Source organism: Xenopus laevis, chromosome 5S (genome assembly GCF_017654675.1).
Source record: "Xenopus laevis strain J_2021 chromosome 5S, Xenopus_laevis_v10.1, whole genome shotgun sequence".
Taxonomy (NCBI): Eukaryota; Metazoa; Chordata; class Amphibia; order Anura; family Pipidae; genus Xenopus; species Xenopus laevis.
Window position 1 is genome coordinate 102,962,139 of NC_054380.1, and position 20,747 is coordinate 102,982,885.

Sequence of the window (20,747 nt, forward strand, 5' to 3'; positions counted from 1 at the left end):
AACTAGCTGAAAAAAAAAAGCACCGTTATTGCTCAGTATTTAATAAGACAATGATAAATATTCCCATTAATAAACAAATATTAGAGTTTTATGGCTGAGGTTAAAATGCTCAGTAGATCAGCTTGCATTCTTGTTTATAAATACCAATATAAGAGCATGGAAAATGATTACCATTAGAGCTTTAGCAATTACCAAATACAGAATAAGCAGAGGATAATTCCGCATCTCAAAGGCAGAAATATCAGTACTGCTATGAGAAAAGATTACTGAGCAGCTAAAAATGATTTCTGTATTTTAAAAGGAAAGCAAAAGGATTTGTAAAAATATACAGAAAGCCATATTAACTTGCAAAGATGATCAACCATGTGAATGCAGTTCGAATGGAATCCATTGTTTCCTTGCTTTAGTTGTAACTTTTACCTAAAGGAGACACTACTCCTTGTATTCGATACATCATCACCAGTTTTCTGATTTACTCTCATAAGCTCATAGATAAACACTATTCTGTACTGACATAGCTCCCCCCCCCAAAAAAAAGTGGGTACATTTGTCTAGCATTTCTTTTTATTCCATACATTTATTGCTACTGACATATTGACTTACCAAAGCTATACTACTATAGTTACTGTATGTAAGGCCTTATATGTATAGTATTTTAGGTTGGAGAGCTTTTGCTCTAGGTTACTGTATCTTGTCAGTGTTTATAATGATGGAACTACTATAGGCAACAGTAACAAACATATAAGCAATTATTTCATTTTAGCAAAGACATTATCATATCAATAATAACCAGGTACTTAAATTTGATCATTCTACATTTGCAATAAACTCCAATTAACAAACAAATACACAAAGGCAGTAATGTCTGATTTCTCTTTTCACATTTTCCATATCCAGTACCAGCTGCCTATTGGTGATTTTGCATATCTGGAGACAAAAATAGCCTACTTAACTGAGCCGTCCTTAGATAAAAAATACCAAGCTAGAAAGTAAACCAATGATCCTATTAGTTCCAGCAGACTAAAATCAGAGGGTCTACGTATGTGGTCCTTGCAGGCACATCTGTCACAAGCCATTTTGATTCTACATCATGCAGAACCTAGCCTTCACTTATTAGTGAGCTGAATGAATGATAATAACTTGCGGTTATCCAGCTGAAATAAAGCTAATTTCCTTAAAACCCACTTATTCACTTCTGACATTAATGCTATTAGTGCACAGTTTTTCCTTCCTATATTAGAGAGAACATAAAAAGCACGTCAACAACAAAAATAATTCTTAATAACCATAATAAAACTGATATTATAACAGGTACTTGAAATATACAGATATAATAATAAATTGGTCTAACATTCCATTGTGAAAAAAATTAATTATTATTATCCGTCTTTTAAGTTATTGAAAGAAGTTGATAGAACATGGGCAGATTTGTACTTGTTATGACTTCCATGTTTGCTACACTAATTATGTAAATAAGATAAGACCAATGTGTTTAATGGCTCCGATTCTTAAGAAGCAATGCAGTGCCTCGCCAGTTCACATGCAGCCATTCTGCAGTTATAATGAAGTCTCACAAACTGTTTCGCAGACACCCAAGTGGATTGGCAAGTAACAGAAGCTCTGCTAAATCCTCTGATTACACTAGGGATTAGCCGAGTAGATTTTGAGAAGCAAACGGAGCTGCCCATGGTCAAGGGAACCTGCTCCCTGTCAGCCCGTGGGGCACAAGGATAAAGCTTGGTCCTGGTAGGAAGTGAACCATAAACCCATGCCTAGCAAGGATTTAAACAAAGCCAGTCTGTTTCCCAGAAACTCCATATGACCATTAGCTGGCCTGCGAGGCCTGCCAGGAGGCCTAATTACAGGTCTACAGAGCCCAATAACAAAAGCTGAGGAGATTTATTCTGGAGATGATCTGCTTTATACTGACTTAAGAGAGTCCATATAGAGTGACCAAAATAAAGAGGTTTAGCTGAAAATTCTCCCCTGAGACCCTGCATTGTAAGAATGGCAAGGAAACCACCCTACTTCACATGGGCTTAAAATGTTCTACCCCCTGAAAATTAGCATTCAGCTATGGCTTTCTTAACATCTGCTCAAGCACAGGAAGTTGCTGTGACAATGGTAGGCTAAATCGAGAAGGGTGCTCTTTTATGAAATTATTAGCGAGCCTTAAGCAAAGCGGCATCAGTTGGGAAGTCTGTTAATAAATTAAGCTCTAGTGTGTATCTCCCTTTAAGCCATGTTCAGTCATATGCACTTAAGTGTCAGTCTGCAGACCGCAAGCCGTGTGACAACACCAGTTACATTTTGCTTAAATCTCATAACAGCTTATTTAGCATGTCTATAGAAATTGAAATTCCATGATGACCCACCAGGGAAGGTGGGACAACAAATATAGTTTTACCAAATAAAAATGTGCAGCTACAAAAAAAGGAATAGAAATAAAAGCAAAGGTAGAATGCTCATCTATGTTTTACTTGCACAAAGAAAGAGCATATTGGAGCTCATAAAAATCTGTTGGATTGCATTAATACTTTCCTTGCCAGAGCAATTGTTGGTAAATAGTCATTTCACTCTCAGTGACCTTTGTGGCAAAGTCAATTTATCTTCCATTGTCGTTTTTAAGGCTACAATTAACATTATATACAGCTCATACATTTCCAAAAATATACTTTTTATCTCATATGTTGGCACCCTAAAACGGTTTTAAAATATATAAATATAAATTATTTTAAAAAAAAAAGAAAAAAAAAAAAAATTATATATATATATATATATATATATATATATATATATATATATATATATATATATATATATATATATATATATATATATATATATATATATATATATATATATATATATATATATATATATATATATATATATATTATAGATCGAACGATTTTACTTCGATGTGTAAAGACTTATTAAATGGTTGTAGAAGGTCCCCATAGGCTAACAAAGCACTTCGGCAGGTTTAATTTGTCGAAGTATTAAAGTTTTTTTTTAAAGAGACAGTACTTCGATTTTCGAATATTCGAATATTCAAACGATTTTTACTTCGAATCGAAGTAAATTCGAAGTCGTTGTATCCTATTCGATTGTCGAAGTATCCAAAAAATTACTTTGAATTTCACATTTTTTCACTTCGAAAGCTTCCTCGAATTCACTTCGACCCTTGATAAATCTGCCCCCTAATGTAATGTTGCGCACCAAGACTAAGAGTTTCTTAAAGGACCAGTAACACCAAAAAATTTAATTGTTTTAAAGTAATAAAAATATAAAGCAGTGTTGCCCTGCACTGGTAAAACTGCTGTGTTTGCTTCAGAAACTCTACTATTGTTTATATAAATAAGCTGCTGTGTAGCAATGGGGGCAGCTATTCACAGGAGAAAAGGCTCAATTTACACAGCAGTTAACAGATAAGCTCTGTAGAACATAATGTTGTCTGTTATCCATTATTTACCCTGTGCCATATAGCCTTTTTTCAATTTCCGCAATTGCTACTCAGCAGCTTGTTTATATGAACTATAGTAGTGTTTCTGAAGCAAACACATCAGTTTTACCAGTGCAGGGCAACACTACATGATATTTTCATTACTTTAAAACACTTTAATTTTTTGGTGTTACTGTTAACATTAAAATAGGAATATCAACGCGTGTTTATTCGGAGTTAGCATCAGGTGCTGTCTTAATATTCTTTAGTATTATTAGAGAATATGTAAAGTCATCCAAAATGAAGCAAGAGCGAAATATATTCTTCTTAAATTGCCTATTTCCCCCCATTCACAGTTAAAGTGCATCTCTCTGTGCAGGTTATAATAAAACTCATGGAGTTGTTCCCGGTATAGTACTGTTTGGTAATCATGACCCCTTGACAGGGAGGCCACAACCCCTCGTGGTTTCTTGTAATAAGATTAAGTGACCGGCCTGCAGTTAAACAACTGCAGGCTGAGGTGGTAGAATATTAACATAATCCTTTGTTTAAAAAATAATTATAAAATAGAAATATATCTATTTATTCAGCTTTATGATCATTATGTAAACACATTGAGAAAATAAAGAATGACGGTATACTGTCTCTTTAAGGAGATCTTCAATTGTAGGAAGCCAGATCAAGATTTGAAGGAAGAACATAAAAACAAGATCTTCAACTAGCCGATGCAGTCCTCAATCCGTCGGGAAAATCAAACCTGGCCATTTGATATCTGGCAGATTTTTGGCCAAATATAGGTTGGTTGGGTCCGTCAGACGGCCCCATAAAAAGGCATATAAGATGATGAATCGGTCTAAAGGTCCCGAACCGGCAGCTTCAATCTACCCACGTATGACCACCTTTGTGTTACATTCACAAAAATGCCTCTGCACCAAATAGCGGTTATGGAGTTTCCAGGGCTGTAACACGGCACAGCGTTTATATGGCCTATACACGACGATTAACAAAAAACATAAACATGTAATCTCGTGCCTCTTTTATTAACATTAAGTCATCTTTAATTATACATTAGTTATACATTTTACACCAAACAAACTAAAAAGTTATTATTTAAAGATATTTAAGTTTGAAAGATTTAACTTCAAATTGCAAGTTTGGCATGTCAAAAGATTTTTAAATGTCTCTCAAAATACACTTAAGACTAGAGCTAAAATGATAAATATCGCATTGTATCTGTAACAAATATAGAGGTGTTAAAATTTAAAAAATGAGGGGTGACAACTGTGAGCCGAATAAACAAATTGTTCTTTTTGAGGACTGAACTGTCACATCTACTTTATAATTATTCGCTTCAAAAGCATATTAAGGATATGGAGAATAATGCATATATTTGAAGCTATGAAATATATGCCTGTTTAGAATCTTTATTGAAAAAGATGTGAATATTTGCAAGCAGTATCAATACACAGCATCTCTTTGGAAGACAAAAGAAAATAAGAAAATTGGTTGTTTATTCTACTGTATATACTAATATTTTTAAAGTAAAATGAAAATAAACCAAGAATAAAATATGACAGAAGCAGGTCTGCAATCTCATGGATACTTTTGTGTCTCTTGGATATGGGTGGAATAAATGTACGTATCAGATCCGCTCAGTATTCCTGCTATCCATATTTTAGGGTGATCACAACAAGAGACCACTATTTATACTGTATGTCCCAAGACCAAAGTGTACGAGTTTTCATATATACTATTCATCTATATGATTCCTGTTGGACATGTGCGTTTCACTCATCAAGCAAAGGAGTTGTGCAGTTCCAACAAAGTTGAAATTACAAATGAGTTGCTACTGGAGCACAAAGTTATTATTATTATTACAGGCATGGGACCTGTTACACAGAATGCTCGGGACCTGGGATTTTTCCAGATGAGGGTTCTTATCGTGATTTGCACCACCATACTTGAACACTATTTAAATATTAAATAAACCTAATAAGATTGTTATATCAATTATATATTTGTTGGGATCAAGTACAATGTACTGTTTTATTATTAGTGGAAAAAAAAAGGAAACTGGTTTGATTAAAATTGAGTCTATGGGAGATGGCCTTCCCATAATTTGGAGCTTTGTGGATAGCGGTTTTCTGGATAATGGATTCTACAACTTTCCTTGTTTGCTATGCCAAAATTTTGATCAAAGTCTTGTTCCCCCTCATCACCTTAATAAAATTTTTACAGAAAGACATCTTCTCAGACACAAAAATGTAACCACCCCTCAAACGCTATAATTCCATCGTTTTATACTCCACACTTACAGCTTTGAAAAAGAAGGGAATAGGATGTATTTACTAATTGTGGGAATAAACTAAAAGCTCAGCAACTTCAATAATTCAGATGTAAGTTGCAGTGGTGTTGAGGTATGTGTGCCAGTGTGTGCCAGTGTGTGCCAGTGTGTGCCAGTGTGTACATGGCCAACAAACCTGTTTGCATGTAATTGCACTGGTGCTAAAAGGAACACCTATAGCAGGAGCGCCCATACTTTACTAATGCAGGGTCTACTTTTAGGGGCAGATTTATCAAGGGTCGAATTGAATTCGAGGGAATTTTCGAAGTAAAAAAAATTCGAAATTCAAAGTAATTTTTTTGGATACTTCGACCATCGAATAGGATACTACGACTTCGAATTTACTCCGACTTCAATTTGAAGTAAAAATCGTTCGAATATTCAACCATTCGATAATCGAAGTACTGTCTCTTTAAAAAACTTTGACTTCAATACTTCGCCAAATTAAACCTGCCGAAGTATTATGTTAGCCTATGGTGACATTCTAGACCATTAGACCAAGTCTTCACACATCGAAGTAAAATCGTTCGATCGTACACTAAAATAGTTAGAATCGTTCGATGCCAACAATTTAATCGTACGATCAAATGATTTTACTTCGATCGTTCGATGGCCACATTCGGTGAAAAATACTTCGACTACGATATTCGAAGTATTTCAATTCGATGGTCGAATTTCGAAGTATTTTTTTACTTTGAAATTCGACCCTTGATAAATCTGCCCCTTAGTGATGTTGGAAAATATTATTTCAATATTATATTGATTTTTCTTATTTAAATTGAACATAATAAATATCGGAATGAAAAGCATAAAACAGGAGTGTGATTTAGACAAGTCTCTTGAGATCCTGATCATCAGTTAAGGGTCTACTGGTAGATCCCAATCTACTTTTTGGGCACCCCTGACCTATAGGCATAAGCAGCAAAGACAACCTAATTGCCTGCTTAATGCACCTTGCATCAGATTGTGCTGCAGCTTGTCTCCTATTCTGCAAAGAAGGCCCAACTGGCACACTGGGCAACTGTACAAGTATAGATGAGCACACGCAGGAGCAAACACCCTACTGAGTGCTAGAATTTTTTTAATACTTATTTTTTGCGACATTTGCCCTAATATTTATATGTTCCTCTAATTATCAAACACGCGTCAAATGCACATCTTTTGACTTATTTTTTCAGTCTCTCCCTGTGCAGTCCCAGCCTTCAGATGTTTAGTTTAATCTTTAGCAGGACCAAACTTGACCTGTTAGCTTAAATAGAAAATACCAATCCCACATTCCAGATCTTTCCAGATAATGGATCCCATACCTGTACATATATAGGATAGAGATGACATCACTTATGTATAGTGTTATTTTCAACAATGGACGCCCTATAAACTGAAATAATGAAAGCTGACTGCCCCCTAGCTCTTATCTAACCTAAGGTAACTTACTCCCTCTAACACTGTTTTTTTTTGTTTTTTTTAATTTAATTACAGTTATTTGGTTTCAGGATTTCACATCACATCTATATTTGTCAAAGGAACATTTTTGCCAGCGGAATCTCATAATTAGTAAGGCAAACAGAATGCAAACATTTTTGTTATCATTCTTCTTTCAAATCAGTTTCTTTCCTCTTTAAAATAATGATACAAATAGACTTTACAGTAGTGCCAAAGTACAATGCAGCCGAGTAACGAGAGTTACACAGAGGAGTTTCCTGTACGGTAATTATTTCAGGCTCACAAAAGTAAACCTTTATCTACCATTACTCACCAGCAGCTTGAAGAACCATCTGCAGCCTTGCTTTGGCCTGTTCAGCGGGAGGCTAAAAACAAAGACAGAAAGCATATTTACCATACATTATGGTTTTAATCAAAGGAAAACTTTTTCAGAACACAAAAGGAACACAGCACTGTGATAGGCCAGAAAAGCCTTACAAGAATTTATTCCTTCTAATTCTTATGCAATATCCATTTATATCCACATATGAATGCACATGTTCTCCATTTCCCATCTAAGCGATCCCAGGCTGCTCATTTTTCAATCTAATTGTTAGGAAACATCCACTTTTGAGTAATGTAAATTGTTGCACGCCTCTCTCAGTAATAATGTGATCCTGAGCGGAGGTAGCAACGTTCCATCGGTGGTATATACTAGCAATGCACCAAATCCAGGATTCGGTTCGGTATTCGGCCAGGATTCAGCCATTTTCAGCAGGATTCGGCTGAATCCTTGAGTCTGGCCGAACCAAATCCTTAAAATCATGTGACTTTTCGTCCCACAAAACATGGAAGTAAACATTTTAGCACTATTTTTCCCTCCCCTAGATGATTTGAATATGCAAATTAGGGTTTGGATTCAGTTCGGTATTCGGCCTAATCTTTCACGAAGGATTCGGGGGTTTGGCCGAATGCAAAAAAGTGGAATCGGTGCATCCCTAGTATCTACACATCTGTCAATAGAATAAATGGGAAAGTCTTAGAATGGAAATAGAAAGTATATAGCAATGTCAATTAAGGGGCTATATTTATCAAAGGGTGAAAACAGATTTTGCCGCAGGGAGCTTTTACAATTTTCTGTCCAATAGGAATTAGGTGCATGAATGTTAAAGGGTGAAAACAAGCCAACATTTTCATTGTTGCTGTGGTTGTAAAAAAAAAAAAAACATACAACAAAAACATTTTACGCACACATTATAATTTCTGCACTTTCTGCATCATAAAACTATTATTGATTCATAAATGATTGTCGGAATTAGTCGATCATTCATTTTATACAACAATATACAAGCAAATAATGTTTGAGAGTTAAGTTAAATGGATTCTGTCATGATTTTTATGGTTTATTTTTTATTTCAAAATTATTATTCCTAAACCAACAAATGTATTTTTTAGCTGTAATATTGGTGAGTTGGCATCAATCTCAGGTCATTGTGCCTGATCCTGGGCTTCCCGAAAGAACCAGCATTTCACAATGGAACTGCTTTCAGATAAGTTATTGTATCTCCTTCTCAACGTAACTGGAAGAGTTGCAGTGGGACATGGATTTTTACTCCTGGGTGCTAGCAATGCAGGTGCCAGGGGATGTGTTTATCCTGGTACTTTCCCATTGTACTGTTAGGTTGCTTGGGAGAAAGGGAAGCGGGAGATATCACTCCAACTTGCAGTGTAGCAGTAAAGAGTTACTGAGGTTTATCAGAGCACAAGTCACATGACTGATGGCATCTGGGAAACAGTCTAGCCTAAATTTCAATCAATATTTCTGCTGCAGCAGCACTATTAACTGATGTGATTTGAAATAAAAAAACTTGTTTTCCATCATAGAATCCTTTAAGTACACCTTATAAACCTATAAGCTTACAGTTTGCTTCAATATTCATTGTTCATTCTGCTTCTTTAATTCTCAATCAGCAAGTACAGCAATTTAAGGCACAAGGGAGCCTTGCACTTGCAACCAGCAAAAACAGATGGTTAATTCAGGGCCCCCTTGGGTCTTGCATCAGCTGATACTCCCAGCTTGCATGTTCTGAAGAAGGTGCAAGGAACACCTGTGTATTGCCCCTCCTGTATATAGATAGTGATGTAAATGTGCAAATGGTAGAAGGACTGCTGTAAGATGCCAAAGACAATGGCTATTTATTGGGTCTGGTTGAGGACTGTTTGCTCCAGGTTCACACTGGCATTTCAAGTACACTAAGCAGGGCAGCCATCAGGGGGGAGAGTTGTAGGGGGCCCGAGGGTAAGGGGGGCCCGGCCACGCCACACTTACTTGATTAGCCGGCCCCCATCTTTCTGACAGCTGCTGACTTCGGGAAGGCATGGACGTTTAAGGGGCCCTGGCACCAATTTTCTCATAATGTGGGGGAGGGGGCCCTGGCCAACAATTTTTTTTTCTCATGTGGGGTCCTAGCCACCAATATTTTTTAATGGGGGGGGGCCCTGGCCACAAATGTTTTTTATGGGGGGCCCTGACCACCAATATCTTTTTATTTTTTATTAACATGTGGGAACTCTAGCCACCAATATTTTTTTTGTTTTTTTACTGTGTGGTGGGGGGCGGACCTGTGGGGTGGGGGGGCGGACCTGTAGGTGGAGCTTGGGGTGGGTGCAGCCCAGGGGGCCCAGGAAATTTTGTCGTATGGGGCCCTGCAATTTCTGATGGCGGTCCTGACACTAAGACCCCAAAAATTTACTCCAAGAGCATTTGCACTAGTTTTTGCACATGCAGATGTAGTTCACAAGCCCAAAAGATCTCAACCCAGAAACTGCCATAAATGAAGGAATTAATTAAATCTAATTAAATCATATTTGGGTCAAATAATAAATAGATCACTGCATAAAGTTTTTTCTAGTATGCAATAATCTTAGGCACAAGGAATTTTTTACACAATTTGTGTTATCAGCAACTGGAAACAGTAGGTGAAGCTTGCATATGTTCTCATGGAGACAAAACCCCGAAGACCAGCAAATACCATTTTGTTTGATATAATCCTTATAGTTATTATATGAGGGAGGCAATGAACTGCAATGAACTGCATAATAATTCAGATGAGCCCCAGAAAAGGTTAACACAAACTTTTAAACTCCGCAAGATTTTTTACCAGCCAAATTGCACATTCCCCTGGCATCAGTTTAGTTGGAAATTACAAGAATGCAAAAACCAGAGCAGATCGTTTAATTAGCAATAAAATTACCTTAAACAAAGTATTTCACTTGTTAATACTGACTTCAAAGCAGATCTTAAACTAAAAACAAATGTGCTAAAACAAAACAGCAAATAAACCATCTAATTCAATTATCAGTTAATGGTTGTTTTAAGGTTATTGAAAAGTTATTGCGATTACTTAGGGCACATTTCTATCACCTCCCAAGTAAATTAGCAAAGTAAATAAACTCAGCGGATGACGCAAAAACAGTAGGTAGAGAACATTTATTAATGTATGTTGATATAAACCAAATAAAACAGGAAAGAGCCACAATCTATTGTTTCTAATGAAGAAGCATCAGTAAATAGGGTATACTACTGTATATATATCTAGGGTAAATTGAATGCTTACTTATATTTATGTATAAGCAAATAAATAAAATGTGGTGTGATTCCAACAAACCAAAGAATTGCATGGATCATCAGACATCTTTATTAGAGCCCAGCTAAGCTAGACTGGTCAATCTGGTTAACTAGGTTACATCTCATCCCTTGCAATAAGGATAAGCTTAAAGGGATACTGTCATGGGAAAAAACATTTTTTTCAAAATGAATCACTTAATAGTGCTGCTCCAGCAGAAATCTGCGCTGAAATCCATTTCTCAAAAGAGCAAACAGATTTTTTTATATTCAATTTTGAAATCTGACATGGGGCTAGACATATTGTCAATTTCCCAGCTGCCCCAAGTCATGTGACTTGTGCTCTGATAAACTTCAATCACTCTTTACTGCAAGTTGGAGTGATATCATCCCCTCCCTTCCCCCCCCAGCAGCCAAACAAAAGAACAATGGGAAGGTAACCAGATAACAGCTCCCTAACACAAGATAACAGCTGCCTGGTAGATCTAAGAACAGCACTCAATAGTAAAATCCCATGTCCCACTGAGACACATTCTGTTACATTGAGAAGGAAAAACAGCAGCCTTCCAGAAAGCATTTCTCTCCTAAAGTGCAGGCACAAGTCACATGACCAGGGGCAGCTGGGAAATTGACAAAATGTCTAGCCCCATGTCAGATTTCAAAATTGAATATAAAAAAATCTGTTTGCTCTTTTGAGAAATGGATTTCAGTGCTGGAGTAGCACTATTAACTGATGCGTTTTGAAAAAATACATGTTTCCCGATGACAGGATCTCTTTAACAGACTCGAACCTAAGTACAAGAGACTAATTAAAATCAGTGGGCACATCAGCATGGGATTCAATTGAAATATTTCTATTAATCCACTTAAGATCTAAGGTACAACAGACACCTTTCTTAGGTATCTTCCTGCTCCAAAAAAAGTGACTTGGGAAATGGATTCCTTTTGCAGCTATAGTTAGGTGTGATCCACGTGGTGGACAATACCCTCCCACCAGAGACGCCAATTGTACTCGAGGATGCGGCCACCCGGGTACTTGGATACATATGATATGGTCTTGCCCCAAACTAGTGACCTACTGGACACAAATAATTGCCTTTATATCTAAAATAATAATCCTCGAGATACCTCTGGACCCAGCACTGGCGCTGTTGGGTTTGACAAAGGGATTTGTTGATAATGGTTCTGACAGAGCATTGCTACAATTGCTAATGTACTATGCACGTAAACAGATAATTTTGAAATGGAACAGGCCTGATCCACCAACACTTGCAACCTGGAAAGAATTAGTTAGGCACCGCCATGCTACAAGGCTGCCTACTTTGCTAGAGGCTGTATGGACAAGTTCATAGACATTTGGATGATCTGGGTGCTCAACCCTGAAACTAACAGCCCACATGTTTTTTAAGGTCTAGAATGTATGCATTGCGTTATAGTGTATGATCACTCTGTACTTCGACCCCCCCCCTCCACTCTCCTCCACCTTACTTTCCTTTTCTTTCCACCTTTCCTTTCCTCTTTTTTTCTTGTGATATGTATCTCTTCTTGTGGATACACTGTTGTTAAACTCAATAAAAAGAAGTTTAAAAAAAAAAAAAGATCAACCATCTGGGAGTTTTAACCTTGAATGCAGATAAAACTTAGTCCCTATGTAAAAGGTAGCAGTAGAATTCACAAACAATCAGATGAAAGCGATGACTTTAACGTAGTTGGCCATCTTGAATATACTGCAATAAATATAGAAATAATCCCTGTTTTGTTAAAAGGGCAGGGCATTATTTAGTAGCATAATGAACAAATGTCTTAGGGGCTGATTTAGTAAGCGTTTTTTTCACGATTAAAGAATAGAGCAGATAAAAATGTGGACGCAAATAAAAGATGCATGAGTATTTTCTTCAACCTTGATTAGTTGAAAGCTTGAAAAATCGTCAGTAAAACTGGCAGGGTTGAATAGAAATGAATAGGAACTTAAATTATTTTTCCAGTTTATTAAAACATTCAAGATTTCCAGCCTCAATGAAATGAATGGAAGCGTGTATTTCCCTGATGACGTGATTTTTTTCCACGAAAAAACGCACGTGGGAATATTTTCCCAATCGAGAAAAAAAACTGCACAGGTTTTGTCTGCATTTTTTTCACAAAATCAAATGTTGATAAATCTTTCCAGGTACGTCATTAATATATTGGTAATTGGTGAGTGCACAGGACCTCTTGTATGAATTTAGTGGTGACAGCCTCACTGCAAACCCAAATAGTTTAAATTTAGTGGTGAACACAGAACACAGTATTCCCTTTTTTTCTACATTTGGAGACCTTATTTCATGTTACCACTTAGAATAAAGAGGATTATTATCACCCTATTGACACCAGGTTAGCTGACAGTTGAAGGTGTAGCAAGCAGCTGGTTAGCCAAAAAATCTGCAGTAAAATGAGAAGAGAAAGGTGAGAATATTCCCAGTGATGTAAAATAATGTCTGCCAGTGTTACAAGCCTTAGCACAGGCTAAATATCCCATAACAGCAACAGCAGATCTAAAGCACTTCTATAACTTGCTCAATTAGGAGTCGCTGGGGATAGAGAAACATTGTACATGTAAAATAAACATGTTTCCCAGCCTACCTACTGCAACATCAATAAGAAATCATGTTTTACAAAAAGCCCTCCAGCCCTGTATTTGAGGGAATACTGGGTTATAGACTTGCTGGAAAATAAAGTGTAAAAAAAAAAAAAAACAAATTTCCTTTGGCCTTGAGAAGCCTTTGAAATATTACTGAATCAGTAAAGCTTCAGTAAAGTCTACTAAAGCTACACTTAAATATTCTAGATGCTAGAATACATCTATTGCCAACAACATATAAAACATTTTAAAGTCTATTCCAAAAGCCAATAGCCCAGCATGATGGCACATGCCTGACATTATATATTTTATTACAGCCGGAATATCATTTCACTGGCCCAAAACTAAACCCTCACCTCATTTGCAACGGGAAAGTGTTCCTACATATAAGCAAAGGAAATTATGCAGAATATGTTTCGAACTTATTCAAAATAGTAAGGGGAGTCTGGGTAGTAAAAAAAGGTTGTTTGCTTTTAGTTAACTGATAAAAATCTTATTTTTGCAATAAAATGAAGATATAAATTGCTCGAAATAGATACAAATGTATAAATGTGGTGTGGAACATGATGGATAATTCTGCACAGGGAGCCTTATTTATCTATATATGAGTATGAGGGAAGCAGACAGGAGTTCAGAAAAAGTTACCTTACACAAACTATGAATAAAGACTTCTGCTGACCAAATTTTCATTAAACAAAGTGAAACACTTGCTGCATTAAACAAACATCTTCTAGATATCGAAGCACTGATGTTTTGCATGATTGTCTTGCAATGTAAAATATGTCCTGCTGGTAACTGTAATGTCCCTTTGAGTTTTCGAATATATACACATATACTGTATATATACCCCAATTATTCTCAGACCAGCACTCCCTGTTGTAAAAATCAATTATTTTATTGTATCTATGCCCGACGTTTCGGTCCCTATTGGGACCTTTTTCAATTGTGACCGAAACGTCGGGCATAGATACAATGTAACAATAAAATAATTGATTTTTACAACACTGAGTGCTGGTCTGAGAATAATTGATGTATACAAAATTACCGTGCACCCCTCCTTTTGTTGAAGCCATTTGCCTTGGAGTGCGGATACTCATTTGGATATATATACATACACACATACTTTTTTTTTTTTTTTTTTTTTTACCATTCATAGGAAAGTAGTATAGTTGGGCCAACATCCTTAGCCATGCCACACACTATAGAAATTCTTGACATGTTTTCTTTGCAGTTAACAGATTGAAATGAGACTTGTTGCCCGCTCAGTTTCCAAAAGCAAACAGGCACTTGCTGTTGATTTATCAACAGCCCTTATGTTCTTGAGAGTTTGAGTCAACAACTACTTATCAGAATCTCAGCAAATCCTGTCGCTGGCTTCCTTTTCCAGGCATATGGAAAGAATAAATATTGGAGGAAAATGTACATTTCTTTGCAGAGAAAGGACATATAAGTTCAGACAATGACAAAGCTCTGCTATGTTTGTGCAAGATATTGTTTAATTAACCCTATATATAAAAAGCAGTTAGCAGAAATATACATTACAGAGGTTGCAACATACCTTAAAATATCACTTAAATGTGTTCTTAATATATGCCTGTCCCAAACTTTTGTTATTAAACATATGGAACTGGATAAAATTAATTAACATTGAGGTTTAATATTTATGTAAAATTAAACTAAAGCAAAACCCTATATAGTGTTATACAGAGGTTTTCTTGATCTGTCCTATGATATGCTGCCGCTTCTTAAGATACAGATTCCAAAACTGCCCAGTTGTTTAACCTAAAGGCTAGTACGGCTGAAATTTTGTGCCGTTGCTTTTGCATTTCCATCGATAGATCGCAATGCCCACTGATAGATCGCAATGCCCACTGATAGATCGCAATGCCCACTGATAGATCGCAATGCCCAGTGATAGATCGCAATGCCCACTGATAGATCGCAATGCCCACTGATAGATCGCAATGCCCACTGATAGATCGCAATGCCCACTGATAGATCGCAATGCCCACTGATAGATCGCAATGCCCACTGATAGATCGCAATGCCCACTGATAGATCGCAATGTCCAGTGATAGATCACAATGTGATTTTAAACTAGTCCATCCAGCAAACTTAAAAACAAATGGCCCTTTTTGATTATTAATTCAATTAAAATTAAGTCAAACAAAACCTTGACAATTACAGCGTTTTACATACAGTGAAACTTAAATTTTACATCCCCTAATTTTAAGTTTTCCTTCATTTTACATTGTTGTTTTGTGGTCCCACCTATATATTATGCATAATACATTTCCCTGATTTTACATTTTCCTGGATTTTACACCATTTTTTTCTGGTCCCCTGGAAAATGTAAAATGGAGGTTCTACTGTATTTAAATTACTGCACGGCTTCGCTACAAAGCAATAAACATACATCTCCCCCCATGCTCCTTCCTTCTAGCTGCCTGCTTGTCTGGTCCTAGAAATATGGAAGCTATTTCCAAAATATTCAAGGTCTCCATAAATTATACTATCACAGTCAAGAATGGCTTTAAGATGATTTATTACCAATGACTGAGGTAATAAACCAAGCAATGTAGTAGTTTTAAAATATGTAATTTTATGAAAACTGCTCACTCTTGCGTGACAGAAAGATGGACAACTCTATTTAAACAAGTAAACTAAAATGATATTATTGGGGGGGTATGTATAATATTGCCCATATTTATATATACCATATACATGCATGATGTATGTATACATAAGGGCTAATTATACATACCATATGCTACATTATTGAAAAGCAGAATATCAGAAAATCAGGTGACTCTGTGGAGCACACGTTAGGCCAGGCAGGGAGGTAAAAACAAGGGTCCATTGAATACTTGGGTTGTGCAAGTTACAGGTATGAGACTCCTTGTCTAAGTGGAGCTGAATTAGCAGCTCGTTTACTTTGAAGAAAATATGATTGCAGTCATACTTGCTATTACAGAATATCAGAAAATCAGGTGACTCTGTGGAGCACACGTTAGGCCAGGCAGGGAGGTAAAAACAAGGGTCCATTGAATACTTGGGTTGTGCAAGTTACAGGTATGAGACTCCTGGTCTAAGTGGAGCTGAATTAGCAGCTCGTTTACTTTGAAGAAAATATGATTGCAGTCATACTTGCTATTACTGTGGAATTGTACTAAGTCTGAAGACGGACTACAGCTTTGTATTGTATTTGTCCTCTTGCTTTCTCAGTAAGTCAGTTTGTACAATGAAGACAAATACAAGTGAGGGGTTGTCCTAGTAATTTATTTCTCCTGGAAATATGGATAAGCTTGTAATCTTATGTTCTGTAAATCAACACACAAATGGGAAGACTTGAAGGAGCCATGATTTTGGCTTGCTTGCATTCACGGCAATAAGTTATTGCGGCTATTTTATGCCCCACACAAAATATTAGGCCGCATACACTTCTTGCACATAGCAGGGTCATATATTTTAATCACATTTAGATTAGAATATGTGCACACTCCTGAGCGCCTTTTCCTTGAATCATTATAAACACTAGCCTTCTGGTTTTAAACAGCACAGATTTTAATCAGAAACATCCCCACGATCTTAGATAATTAACAACAGCATTTAAAGAGTGAAGTACCACAAAAAGTAAAATCGTAATTATCATACTTTATGGATGTTTAAAATTCTGATCACAGATGTTGAAGAACTACAAGTTTCAGCATTCTTAAACATATAACAGAAATTTAAACTATGTGGAGGACTCTCCTAAAAGCTAGGTTGAGTAAAAAAGGCAAAAGTAGCAGCCTGGAGATGCAGAGATCATTTAAAAGATAAATGTTTGGTCTCTTTGCTCATTCAAAGGACATGGCCGAAGAAAAATGGAGATAAGGAGTTCTGGTGGACAATTTTGTGGTACGCTTTTTCATTTTTAGCCGACAGTCCTGTTCAAAGAGTACAGAATACATTATTTTATCCATGGGATACCATTTAAATATTACAGTTAAGGCAAGGGGGCACATAATGTGGTTTCTCTGCCTGCACAGAAATCCAGACGTAAAAAGAGTGATCATCAACTTTTTGCTCCATGATCTCAAAGCACTGACAGATATGTTTTCAGTATGGAAATGCAAAAGCATGAATTTTAATGCCAAAATAGTTCGAATTTCGAATGTTTTTTTTGGCTACTTTGACCATCAAATGGGCTACTTCGACCTTCAACTATGACCTTCGACTACGAATCGAACGATTTGAACTAAAAATCATTCGACTATTCGATAGTTGAAGTACTGTCTCTTTAAAAAAATTCTTCGACCCCCTAGTTCGCCACCTAAAACCTACAGAGGCCAATGTTAGCCTATGGGGAAGGTCCTTAAGTCTACTAGAAAATCATTTAAATGTTAAATAAATCAAATAAGATGGTTTTGCTTCCAATAGGGATTAATTATGGATCTTATTTTAGTTCAAGTACTAGGTAGTGTTTTATTATTACAAACACAAAGGAAACCATTTGTAAAAATTTGGATTATTTGATTATAATGGAGTCTATGGGAGATTGTCTTTCCATAGTCCCGATAACGGATCAGATACCTGTGTTAGATGTTCCAGAGAATGGTGTCCCAGGAGTGGTCTTTACAGCTACCCCATAAATAAAAAGATGAGAAAACACACAGCTGGAATGTAAATAGAATCCTCAATATATGTTAGAAGTTATATATCAATTACAAAAGAAGAATTCTTAGTGGCAAAATAGTGACCCATTTTTTCCATGCCATAACAGTGTGTTGTCTTTTATGCAGGTACCACGGAGGGGTCAACAAGTTCCCAGAGGAGCAGATGGTTATCAATAAATCACAACAACAAAATACACAAAGGTTTTACTGAGGTTGAACATATCTGTGTTAGATAACAGACCAAACAACATCCGTTGGAGACTCTTCAAGCAGCATATAAATTGTTACGGAATTGTTCAAAATGCTGCAACAAAATATGTTATTATAAAACCCAATAAACCCACTTGCTTCTAAAGAAAGGTTCATTAATGCATCCACATCAATTAGTCTACAATGCTGCCGAATTACACTGGCATGACATCTTGGCCAAATCCCTCCACTTGCAATTTAACGCTGTATGTACCGGTGCGGTTACGTGATAATCTTCTTCCTCTTTATGAACAAAAACAGAATACGAAATCGGAAATATTTTCCACATTCTCATACTTCCAAGAAAGCTAACAGCATTTTACTAGTCGAAAGCACTTCATCTTCTTGTCTCTATAGTGCAGAGTTGGTGCATAATAATGTAATTTATATTGCCTAAATGTTATTTTGGAAGCATTGCATCATTTCTCAAACTTCATGACCTTTACAATTTTCTAAACTTTTATTTCCCTCATTATTCTGAACAGATTTCATTACATATTTTGAATGTAAACAACCCTGAATAATGATGGGAACCATTACATACGCACAGCTCTGACATTTGTGTATGGAGCCGAGATGGAAACCCAGTGCATTAATTTACCTCTCATCTTCGGTAACTGCTCTCCCATAAAAAGTTTTATACTCAACTCACATAAATCATGGACAAGAAAAATGAGAAAATCTGGTGGCTAACTCATCTTCTACCATTCTGTGAAAATGAAATTCACTGAAATACCTATGAAAACTGCAATCATCAAGAGATAATGTCTTCTTAGGTCTATCTGCACTTTCCGATTTAATTTTCTGCATGCCCTTGACATCCAGAGATACCATTAAGATTAAGCGCATATAGTAAGTGAGCAGCTTCCAGATTTTGATATATGACGCCTAGGCACTAAATGTAATATCATCATTTGAAAATTAATGCAATATTTCTTTTGTTAGTTTTTTGACTTGGGAAGTGGGGTGAATACTTTGGTTTCTGTAAAGTAATTTCCAGATCAGAATGACATGCAATTATGAATAGATATGCACCTGGTCAGAGGTCAGTCAAATTACTACATCATTTAATGAGTAGCGAGATCAAAATGGAGTACTCTGTTGCTGCCGGGAGACGGCTTGCTGCCTGCTACATCAAATATGATGGAATCATTAAAGTAATAAGCATGAAAATCTGTTTGCAGATTAACCTGTGGTTTCATGCTGCTTTTATCTAATGGGGCGCTGTGGAAATATTGTCAGCTTTTCATCAGCGACGATCAAATTACTGAAATTACATACAAACCACTGGTGCAATGGTGAACAACATTTCCAAGTACAATCCTTTCTGTTGGTGTCAAGGAAAATAATACACTTTCCTTGTGACATTTATTTGGATTAGATCTGAATGCTCATAGAGCGTGCCCGTTCATGGCTCTCATATACATAGCTGCTTGTTATCAAGGGGTGGAGTTATATTAAAGCCAAAAAGTAATACACCAGAAAGAGGATGAAAACAAATACATCACACGGGTCACGAAATACGTTCTAAATAATCATCTAATGAATGACTGATAGTTGGGGATTTTTCCTCTGCTTACCAGAAACCATAACAAAATGCGAATGTCTTGCTACTACTGTAAGTGGGAGCAGAGTTATACTAGGCTGCAATTGATACACATAATCAAAGGATGTGGTTTTGCCTTAGCTTTATTTATTTGGTATTTATATAGTGCCAACACATTTCTGCAGTACATGGTGGCCATTTCTGCTTATGGCACATACATTAATTATTGGCTTGCCCTATGCATTTCCTTCTTCTTTACTTGGTGCAAGTCAGTTACAACTACTGGCACAACTTTGTAAGGGAAATATTGCCACACCCAAGATGGCTGTGATCTCAGTTAGGAATACAAACAAAGGGGATACAGTACTTGCATGTAATACTCCCATGACAAATCTCCATTGTGACAATTGTAATTACAGTGTGAGTATCCATGAATGTGACTTTATTTAAGAAATATACAAATTGTTTAATCACAGTCCCCCATTTCCATTGATTTTCATGGCATTAGTAGACAAGATGAAACGTCTGATTGTTTTGCATTTGTGATATTTTAAATCTAGAATTTGAATGATCGGAAACAAATAAAAACAATGGTTCAAGTCAGATGTTTTAATGACCATCGGTATAGTCACATACAAGCTTATATTGTTTATATTTGTTTACTTTAGACAACTGATATTCTATTGTGTACCAGTCAGTTGGATGCTGTGCATATAGTAACACAACCCAGGGCAGATTTGTTAATGCTAGCAGTTGTAGATATGCATATTTGCATATTTTATACAATGAAACCTGATTTAACATAACCTGATTTTAAGTTTATCCAGATTTTCCATTATTT

At 36.3% G+C, this 20,747-nt stretch overlaps 1 protein-coding gene across 6 annotated transcripts in view; it reads right to left on the reverse strand.

The window, feature by feature from the left end:
• The window catches only part of rsrc1.S (arginine/serine-rich coiled-coil 1 S homeolog), a 162,409-nt gene that overhangs the window by 72,296 nt on the left and 69,366 nt on the right, over positions 1-20,747 (reverse strand). For all 6 annotated transcript variants that reach the window (NM_001094310.1, XM_018264500.2, XM_041564042.1 and 3 more), the window contains 1 exon segment: positions 7,546-7,597. In NM_001094310.1, coding sequence (NP_001087779.1) covers positions 7,546-7,597 — 52 coding nt within the window.